The 11,419-nt window shown below is 39.6% G+C and overlaps 1 protein-coding gene across 2 annotated transcripts in view; it reads left to right on the forward strand.

Moving 5' to 3' along the window:
* Window positions 1–10,261, forward strand: part of LOC117502563 (potassium voltage-gated channel subfamily H member 5-like) — a 33,413-nt gene extending 23,152 nt beyond the window's left edge. For both annotated transcript variants that reach the window (XM_034161600.1, XM_034161599.1), the window contains 4 exons: window positions 2,654–2,853; window positions 4,707–4,959; window positions 5,584–5,780; window positions 8,586–10,261. In XM_034161600.1, coding sequence (XP_034017491.1) covers window positions 2,654–2,853; window positions 4,707–4,959; window positions 5,584–5,780; window positions 8,586–9,674 — 1,739 coding nt within the window. In that variant the 3' untranslated portion in view covers window positions 9,675–10,261. The remainder of the gene's footprint in view (window positions 1–2,653; window positions 2,854–4,706; window positions 4,960–5,583; window positions 5,781–8,585) is intronic.
* The last annotated feature ends 1,158 nt before the right edge of the window (window positions 10,262–11,419 follow it).

Below are 11,419 nucleotides of genomic sequence, written 5' to 3' on the forward strand. Positions count from 1 at the left end.
AACCTTGCAGGAGTCGAGACAATCTAGGTGCATTCACGTGCATGCTGGACTTGATAATGCGCTCCACAGCCTTGCTGACTATCCAGCAGCTGCCTGCAAAGCAACAGTGAGACTGGTTAGCTACATACAGTACGTGCACTGTAACACAAGCCAGGCTCTATGCATGTCGGGATAATTACATTTTGACTTTTTGTATTTATGCAGTAATTTAGCAGATCAGGAAAATGCAAGGTTTTTGTTTTTTAAGGATGGTGTAAATGTTGCATCACTCTACCCAAATTATGCGAGTATTTATTTTGAAAAAATCACAAAATGATAGGGAGGCATTGTGTATGTAAAGAAAACTAATTACAGAAGTCATGTCTGGGAGCATGTGCTGGTGCTGTGCTTTCAAGATGCCACGGAAACCCCTTTGGTCCTAGATGGCAACCCCCCAGGGAGACAATCGGTCCATTCCCACATCTCTATCTTATTCTCCTTCAGTAACTGCTTGTTTGAGACAGTCATTCCAGCGGCACCCAAGGATCCTCCGAAGAGACCTCGTACTAAAGATGTCCAAGTCTCACAACCTTATAGCAAGACAGGTAGCATCTGGACCCTAAAGACTTGGACATTTGTTCTTCTGGAAAGATATTGGCATTGCACCTCTGGCCAGTGACCATATAATTAGACACATAGAATAAAATAAATTTTTTGTAGCCTGTATTTAACCTCTATTGTGGTTTCACATTTTGAGAAGGAACCTTTGAGTTATGGCACAATCCCACTTTTTCTTGTCTGATACTATGCCGATACTAGAACCTCCAGATACCGATACCAAATTGATATATATTTTCCCCTGTCTTAAATCAATTAATCTGTTAATAAATACATTTGTGTGGATGTACTTTTCTGACCAAGCCATTTAAAAAAAAAAAAAAAATCAACTGTCAAACAAATACAGTTACAGCTAAAAGGAAGACATACACATCCCACAAGACTTCAATTCTTTAATTTACCCCAATATCTAATCCAGTAAATTTGGCCAATATCAGTCCAATACTGATCAAACATATTGTATGGACACAACCTTAAGTCTTATTTGTGTTTAATTGATGCATCATACTGGATGATATTAATTTTCTTAAGCCCAACTCTTCTGAGACTGATTTATACACACCATGTGAAGATGTGCACGGAAGGAAAAAAAATCCAGTTTGACATTTTAAAGGGGAGCTAATTGGACTTTTGCTATATATATATATATATATATATATATATATATATATATATATATATATATATATTTGCTGATTGCAAATATTCTGGTGTTCCATCTCAGAAGATTCACTGCCACCCGTATATAATTGATGCAAGCAAATCGTGTGTCAGATCAGGTATTGTTTTGTGAGCTTGCCTGCAGAACTGTAGTTTCACTATCAGCCTTTGCTTACAGTTCCTCTGTCACGAATCGTGTCCTAACCTTTGGCCCAGTCCTCTAAAACAGCCTGTAATGTGATGCAACACAAAACGCTGAGGATGACTTAAAGTGACAGCCACGCTTCAAGGTTCAGACCTCCAAAAGTAAACACCCATTACTGTTGTGGCGCTTCGATCACAGCGATCACTCTGTCACACTGCACTGTCGGATTGCATTACGGACAATAAATCTCCTGCTACAGATACAGTAATTATGTGAGAAGGATCAGAGGACTAAGCAATAAAAGAGGGACTGCATTTGCCTGCAGGCTCAGATGTAGCAAACGGACAATGAGCCATCACGTTGGATATGTATCCACTCTGCCGTAGAGACTGGAAAAATTTCTTTCCCCATGAGTGGCTAAACCTTCCCAATACGAGGCACTGACTGACTCTTTGGGGTTACTGCAGTGTGACAGCACAGTGAAAATGTGAATTATAAATTAATGCACAGACCAGCAGTCACGGTGCACTGAGTGCCATATTGCCAAACATAATGTATTCTACACTTTACAGTAAAATCAATTAGATTGATAATTCCAGTTACGGCTGGTGAGACAGCAAGTTGAAGAACACAAAAAGAAACAGTCAGCTCTTTTGATAGGTTGACTGGTTTTGGCATTTATGAGCAAAAAGCCCAAATTTAGACTTGTTACAGCTGCTAAATATGTTTTATTTCCAATAAAATTCTTCATTTAGGACAGCAGAGTGTGTGAAACTGCCTCATGTGTGTCTCAAATTGGTTTAATCCAGAATGTTTCTGTTTTAATTTGTTTTAAACCTTGGTGGGCAAAGCTAACTAAAAATGTAGCTTCAATAACGGCTAATTTGATATATAATTTGATTCTAAAAAAAATCAGGTTCTCAGAAATTTTGATGGGATTTTATTTTGAATTAGTTCCTGACTATTTAGAAACACAACAAGCAATTATAAGTGATGTCAAGATTAACAAAAAGAATCTTTAGTTGGCACCCTAATTTGCATTTCGATGTGCAGAAGTTTTAGTTTTGCTGTTTTTGTTGATGTGGTTCATATTTTCTTCAAGTATTAAACTGTACGAGTATTTTTCACTGTCACAGTGGTTTCCCAAAAATTTCCTTCCTTTGTTGTCTCTTCCCCCATTCAACAGTGTGTATATCACTGTCTTTTCTTTGCTGGGTTCCTCCTGGTGTTGTTTTCCATCTCTTCTTGTAGCACTACTCTATGCAACCATCTTTGGAAATGTCACCACCATCTTCCAGCAGATGTACACCAACACGAACCGCTACCATGAGATGCTCAACAATGTGCGGGACTTCCTCAAGCTTTATCAGGTGCCGAAGGGTCTGAGTGAGAGGGTCATGGACTTCATAGTCTCCACCTGGGCCATGTCTAAAGGCATCGACACAGACAAGGTATTGCTGTGGCTACTTTTTCTGTTTGTATGTGTAGATCATCAATAATCAAATTACCTTCATACAGTGCATTGTGTGAAACGTGTGACTGAGGTTTGGGTATGAATGGATCATCCAGATGTCCCAAACCCGATGGCGAGGATCCTGTGAGTGGACGTGGTCAGATGCGCTTTTGAGTGATGGCTTTGTCAGATGGATCATATCTTTTGACATTTTCAGTTTGGCTACGATGAAGTGATTGATGAGGACTTTCCTTACCTAGATTGGGGATCTTAATGAGTGTCAGATGAAGTTGAAAGAATTAGTAAGTAAAGTTTATTTGTATAGCACCTTTCAAGATAAAATCACAAAGTGCTTTACAGGAATTTAAGAACACAGAAACTAAAAGCAGAAAGAACATAAAACTAGCTAAAAGCAAGTCTGTACAAATAGGTCTTGAGCTTCTCCTTAAAAGGTCAAACACAGTCCTTGGAACGTAGGTATAGTGACAGTGCATTCCATAGTTTGGGTGCCACAACCTCAAATGCACGTTCTCCTTTGGTCTTTAGCCTTGATCTTGGTACAACCAACAGGTTCTGTTCTGAGGACCTCAGAGACCTGCTTGGTGTTGAAAAAGAGTGGGATGATCTCACGTGCGAGCAGTTGGGAACATGCAAAGGCAAAATAGGAACTTTCGAACTTGGAAACGTCCTTTGCTGGTTATCTGGGCATCTCTGGGGAGAGCTTGGAGTTGCGTCTCTGTTGGGGTGAGCTTTGGCAAATATCTTACCTCGGTGACTGATATCATCAATGTGATTACATTTAATTGGACTACATACGGTTGTTTAGCTGCAACAATGCTGTCAATCTTGGGCTGTTTGTTTTGTCTTGCTAGAATATTCCTAGCAGATGTCATCCCACTGAGAAGGGTGCGCTTGAGGTTTCTTCCTAATGTCAAAAAACCCACAGGGAGTTTTTCCTCACCACGGTCACCAGTGTGCTTTCACACGGGGTGGTTAGGGTCTAGACCTTACTCATGTGCCACACTTTGATGGAACTCATGTTGTTGATGGGTGCGGTATAACAAAATTAAATTGAATTACAACAGTGTTACGGCATACCAAAGTACTGCCCATTTTCTGTTTCTCCCTGTTTAAACTGACCATAATGAACTAAATGATTTGTGTTCCATTGTTCAGCCAGCCATACATTAATTGAACACATTTGACTGAGTTGATCTGGCTCTGAGTAGATCACCAATAATTACAGAAAAACACACAGGGAGCACTGTGAGATTCAATTTACTTATTGCTCAACCCTGAATGTTTTCCCTGATAGTGACCTCAATTTCTGTGGCTCTTTTTCCCCAATTAGAAAGGCAGCATCACACAAACTCCCCCTTTTAAAAACAGCAATTATTAAACGGCCACCCATGGCCATGAACCATGGTGGCTACATTGCTCCCGGTAACTCAGTTAGTTACTTTTTGGTCCCCATAAAAAGCATCACAGTGTCATATTTAAGAAGATGCAATCAATAAATGATTGACATTTTTGCTTGGAAAAAGACCAAATGATGTTGAGTTTCATAATGGTTTGCAATGAATTTATTGAGGTTTAGTGGCTCCATTGATCTGTTGATTAATTTAGGATTAGAAGATATGATAGTTAGTTGATAGATAGTTCCCAAAGCTCTGGACATAGTGTTACTTTGTGATGCTTCTGTTGGCCAAAATGACAGCAGATTGATCACCAGTTCTACACTGATTTCACTCGGTGTTGGGGTTTGTGGGTTTAGAACGAACTTTCTCTCCCATACCGTTGAAAAAACTGTGTGTGGGTGTCGTGCTCCTAAAATGTCATCATCTTTCCCAGGTTCTTTCCATTTGTCCCAAAGACATGAGGGCAGACATCTGCGTGCACCTCAACAGACAAGTTTTTAATGAACACCCTGCATTTCGGCTGGCCAGTGATGGATGCCTTCGCTCTCTCGCTGTGGAGTTTCAGACCACACACTGTGCACCCGGAGACCTCATCTTCCATATCGGCGAGAGCATCGACACACTTTGTTTTGTCGTCTCTGGATCACTTGAAGTCATCCAGGATGATGAGGTCATCGCCATACTTGGTAAGGCAGTCAGATCTCCAGAAAGCTCTTAAGAAAGTGAAATGACGTAATGTTTACTTTTGTTCCATTTTAAACACTTCCATTTTAAACACTTACACACTTACTTATATTGTCTTGATGCCCATATTTCGTAGGATTTAATATTAATAGGTGATGTACCTGTGGCCTATGGCAATTAACCCAGTGACATTGACCTTCATGCAGTGGTCTACCTTTGGCTGACCTTGGCAGGGCAATTCTGCAGTCCACTGAAGTGTGTGCCACATTTGGTCCAAATTGGGTTTCAAATCAAATTCCTAGACCTTTGCCTGAATACATATGTAAGTATTGTCTTTCAGGATAATTTTGGGATCAACCTTCACTGACATGCAAACTGTGGTCGATATCAGCAAAAGGACCTGGAGGGACTAGGCCAACAAGCAACCAGGCAGACATAACTTCCTCTGGAAAGTTTGACCTTGGCTGGGCAATTCTGGAACCTAATCTCAGCGATTGACCTTTGCTTGATTCAATCTCGCTCGGGCATTTCTAAAACCCACCAACACGTGTACCAAGTTTGGTGGACATTGGAGTGGAAAATCAAAATGTTGGCTTTAAACGACGATCATTTCTGTCTCCACGCAGGAAAAGGTGACGTGTTCGGAGACGTGTTCTGGAAAGAGACAACACTGGCACGAGCTTGTGCAAATGTTCGAGCTCTGACTTACTGCGATCTGCACATTATCAGGAAAGACGCACTGCTGAGGGTACTCGAGTTCTACACGGCATTCGCCAACTCGTTCTCACGCAACCTTATTCTTACGTGCAATCTACGAAAACGGGTAAGTAAGTCTGAGGGACCCCTTCGCGGAGCAATATGGACACTGTTATTCACCCCGTTTTTGCACAACATTCAAATTTAAGAAGACTGAAAAGCAAAAAAAAAACAAAAAACATGTAAACCTAATAAATAATTATTGATTGAGTTTAAAGTTGGACTCTAATTACTCGATGAAGTATCTTCCTGGTATACATATTAATCCCGTAAAGGCTTCCCAGTTATTAAAGTAAGGTGCTCTCCATTATTATAGTAAAGAGCTATGGAACTAAGAATACATAAATACTTAATGATCTAAATTCCCTTTCAAGTTTCCCTGATGTTTGTTGTGCTGGAGTACTTTCAGTTGTTTTTATGGTACCATCTGAAACAAGATGCTATTATCAATGAAAATGTGCACTTTACTTACTAATTGTAATAACTTTACCAGCTGTTAAAATGGATACATATTTTTATAACTACATAAATAATTGTATAATTGTTTCAAGTGACTGTCAAAAGTGTTGAAGTCTTGCAAAATGAAATTATTGTAAAGTTACACTGTGTGTTCCGAAAGATAAAGTATTTTAAAAGAAAAATTATTATAATTGTTTGTATCGTTATATGGTTTCTATTATTTCTGACTTTTCTGCTTTCTTAAAACTCATTACAAGTGGACTTTTGTACACGTACATGCTGCAGTCGCACAGCTGCAGTGAAGCATGAGTAAATTGAACCAATTTGTAGCCAAATTGCGACTACATGTTGAAAGATTCATGACTTCACATGTATTCAGTGAAAATAAAGCCATCTATTATTAATCCGAGACGCCTTAGAAACATTTCACATCAGCATCCAAAGAGCTCAAAATTCGAACCGTGTCGTCATTTTGAACCTGTTTGTGAAATCAGTCCCACACTTTAAACTAATTTGAATCAAAGTTTTGGTATTTTCTCTCTTAATTGTCTGCTTACTGTAAATAATTCCTTGCACTCTGGAGTTTGTGATGATGTGGTGACATCATTCTCATGAGACGACCCCCCCCCCCCCCAAAAAAAGAAAAAATGAAAACCTTTTCACATTTAAAAGTAGCTCAGAAACTTTACTGTATTTTCTGGACTATATGTCGCTCTAGATTGTTTTTTGTTGCATCTGTCCAAGAATGCACCATGAAGAGGAAACAATATGCATGTCACCTCTGTCTGTAAGTTGCATTTATTTTAAAACATGGCACTACCACTTCCAGCAGCATGAAGGAAAATTATTGTAATTGCTGCATTATTTATTTATAATACCAACATCGGCATTAGCGAGCAGAATCTAACGCGCTAATTTATGCTGTTGTGTGAGGCAAAAAGAAAGAACACTAATATGGTTCTTTTAATCACTGAACAGATGGAAATATCATACATACATACATACATCTTCAACCTCTTATCCAGGATCGGGTATCGGGATGGAAATATCAGTGTGAAGCTAAACCTGCACATTTATGTCACTAAATGTGAACAAACTTTTTAAAATGACTATATATATTTTTAAACACATTATAGCCTAGCCATCATCATTGTTTCAGTTCTGACTGTCCCACAACGTCCGAACAAGTTGAGTGCTGAGTAGTATGATGGTTATTTCTTATTATTAAAGAGTGTGGTCTTTCAGTTTGAGAACATGATTTATTCATTTCCAAGACCCATTGCACCCTCCTGATTCAGAACTGCTTGTTGTGATTTTATGGCAGTTGGCATCTGCTTTTTTTTCTTTTCTTTTCATGACTGCCTCTTTCTGCTCAGGAATGTGTATGAGACAGTACAGCAGCTTGTCACGCGTGTAGAATTTGGCCATAGATAAAAATGCAGTATATTTTTGACATGTAAGTTGCTTCAAAATACAAGTTGCAAGACCAGCCAAACAAGTTAAAAAAAGGTAATATATGGTAAAGGGAAAATAGGATAATTAAAAACTGAATAGTTTTAAGTGACACTCTTAACCATTTAGAAAACATCCGTGAGTTAGAAGGACACTCGTTTTTACAACTGTTAAAACTCACAACACTCCAAATTGCAATGTCCTCCTAAATGCCCTTCTGTCTTTTTTGCATAGCTTCAACACAAAATGTTGTTTATTCAAGGTTTCTCTCAAATTTTCTCCACTGTTAGTGAGATTTAGTTATTGTAACAGGCTATGTAACAATACTTAAAAAATAATTAATAATAATAATAATAATTTTCTGGCTCTGCCTTGCTAGTCGATCGGACTAATTCTGGGAATAAAACCCTCTTAAATGAAAGTTGATAAGGTAACGATGCCACTAATTATCATGGGAATTAGTTGAAAACCTTGTGAGTAATCAAATTCCGTCCCTTTGATTGGATTTGGGATTAATGGGAGTGGTTTGTTTGTAGGTATAAACAATACACACATAGAACAGAAGTTCTGACATTGATGGATACAAGCCCCAACACATTTCCAACAACACAAACTGCCTATAAAGAATAACGGGCGACAGCAGAAAGTGAGTTGCAGTAAGTTTTTATTGGCTTGGCTTTTTTTTTAATTTTCTGATGAAATTCAGAAAGTCCTGTGACCTGGAATCTGTACCATTATTGCATTACTGATCCATTAGATGTTACTCTAGTGCATTACTGCCTTCAAGTCTTAAATATTTCAGCATGCAGGGCAGCTGTGGAGGGTTTAAAGCTCCATTATACAAGTATATGCATGTTGTTTCATCCAAGTGGAGTGCAATAAGTCTTTTTGTATTACTGTAATTTAAAGGCTTGGTATGAGTGTGTCTGTCCTAATGCACACTCATCCATCCCTCTTGCAGGTCATCTTCAGAAAGATAGCTGATGTGAAGAGGGAACAGGAACGCCAGAGGAATGAAGTAACGATCTCCATTCCTGAAGACCATCCTGTTCGCAAGTTGTTCCAGAGGTTCAGGCAGCAGAGGGACGCACAGACCCCAGGAGAGGCTCAAGCTTACGTCGACCACAACTGTGTGCAGGTGGAACTACAGCACCACGGTCAAAGCGAGTCCAAGCCTTACGCTCCGTATCAGGCCATTTCTTCTCAGCAGCAGGATTACAAGTCCGACGTGCACAAAAAAGGGTCGTGCTCAGGTGGGGAGCGTTCAGGCAGTAGGTGCGGCACGGTTCCCCCTGTACAGGACTCTCAAGGCCAAAACTACCTGCAGGAGTCTGCAGAAATAACATCTGGGTCTTGTGCAGGAGATCAGCTGTGCAGAAGTCCAGGTGGAGCGGGAGTTGGAGGTGGCGATACCAGCTGCCGAGGTGCTCGAGGTTGGGCAAAGTTTAGGAACACCACCACTGCACCAGCGGCAGTTGAGGAACTACAGCAGCCACAAAAACAAGCGTTGGACTGGCCCAAAGGGTCCAAGTCCACTGAGCAGTTGGCCAACGCTAGCAAGAACTTGGATGTTGAAAGCAGAGACGCAGCTGGGGAAGCAGGCGAGGAAATCAGCGATATACACAAAATAGACTCCTTCGACAGCGGCATCACCAAGAGCGATCTGCGTATCGACAGAGCTGGTGATTCGCAAAACTCTTTTGAGCGAAGCCCGATGGAAAATTATCCCGTAGAGAAGAATTCCTTCGAGCACAGCCTGGCAGTTGACACGGCAACGTCTCTCAAACAGTCTATGGTACAGCCGACATCCGAGCAGGCTCTCCTTCAAGCTTCTCTTCACGAAGCCAAACTGGAGCTAAAGAGGGACATTCAGACTCTGGGAGGACAGCTGTCTGTGCTTGAGTCTCAGGTTAGCGAAATCCTGAGGGTGCTGTTGATAAAAAGAAGACTGTCACTGCCGCCAGCATCACTCTCAAAGACAAAAGTCAAAAGCCAAGTCTTGTTTACAGACCCAAGGCCAGATGTACCGAAACCAGATCACGATCAGTGATAACAAACTACTTGATTATTGATGTTTGCACAACTTACTGGTGTTAAATACTTGACTGCATGTATTTCATGTGGTTTCAGGTTACCAAAAAAACAAAACAAAACAGGGATGGTCTTGTATTCGTGCTGCACTTTCATGGCTGTGTGTCAGGTGATGTTTTGTTAGCCAAGTTACGCCAAAACAAATGAAGTGAAAAGCTGGTCTGAAAGACGGGTAACCACCTATGCAGTTAGTAATTGTAAATAATTAATGACAATGTGCCTTATATTGTTAAAATACAGTTCATACAGTTTTTGGGTGAGACGTGCTACTGTAGATATTCTATACTGTAACATACGAGTGCTTGTTAAAGTTGATGTTTCACTCCTCTTTGTAAGCAACACTCCTCATACAGTAATAATTGGTGTTGACACGTGTTGTTGTTCTCAGCTATATTTGGCTTGTTTTTTGTGAAATCGCATATAACTATTGGGAGTTTTGTTTTAAAAATGTACAGTACTTGCGTATTAGGGCCTCATACTTCTATCCAAATGGTAAAAATCCATTTAGGTTTTCAAATAGGGCCTCGAATTAAAGCACAAAGTCAACATTGTTATTACTTCATTGTCTTTGTATGAAAGTTAATTAGTTAACATTGACACATAAGGCTGTATTATGTCTATCATTTTGTTATAAATTTAACACATCCATAAGTTAGGTTGTGTGCTTTAACCCTCAAGTGACTACGGCATGTATTTTTGCACACAATTTGTCTAATTTTAAATGGTAAATGGTAAATGGGCTGCATTTATATAGCGCTTTTCCATCTGTATCAGACGCTCAAAGCGCTTTACAATTATGCCTCACATTCACCCCGATGTCAGGGTGCTGCCATACAAGGCGCTCACTACACACCGGGAGCAATAGGGGATTAAAGGCCTTGCCCAAGGGCCCTTAGTGATTTTCCAGTCAGGTGGGGATTTGAACCCATGATCTTCTGGACTCAAGCCCAACACCTTAACCACTAGACCATCACCTCCCCCAGAAAAAACAGAAAAAAGTGTCTTACAATGAATTTATCAATCTATGTGTCCTGCATTTGTTCATAGAATTTTGCAAGGATCGGCTGATCCGTGTGGCAAGTATAATCCAAACTTGTAGAGGGTCACTTATGACCACCTGGGAAGATCTATGAGATTTTCGACATTATACTTTCAGATGGAATTGTAATTTGCCAATTCTAATCATTATATTTTGTATATATATCAAATATTGTATATATTTTTGTATATATATCATGTAGATTTTACTGGGCATGTTGGTGTAAATGGCCAACAAACCAAGAATAGCAAGATTTACAATCCCTGAGACTGATTCTTGATGCCCAGAGAGTGAGGATGAAAATAGCTCATGACTGTTACAAGGGATGACTGATGGGTTCATTGAGATTTGTGTTAAAGTACTGGCATATTTGCTCATCACCGGTTTTTCTATATTTGATGCTATAATTATCCTACCATATTAGTCATTTGAGGGTTAATACCAGTTCATACATTTTATTTTTAATCAACATCTAGATTTTCTCCAGCAGCAGGTCATTTCAGAAAACTGTCCTGTGTAGTTCGCTATTGCTCAGGTATTTTTTTTTTTTTTTTTGGTATATTACAAACTTCCTTAAAGGTTTTTTCTGCACACATTGTAAATATCGGGCTTTATGCAAATGAAAACGGACTCAGTGATACAAACATTTTGCATTTGTTTAAATT

This window comes from Thalassophryne amazonica, chromosome 21, assembly GCF_902500255.1.
Source record: "Thalassophryne amazonica chromosome 21, fThaAma1.1, whole genome shotgun sequence".
NCBI lineage: Eukaryota > Metazoa > Chordata > Actinopteri > Batrachoidiformes > Batrachoididae > Thalassophryne > Thalassophryne amazonica.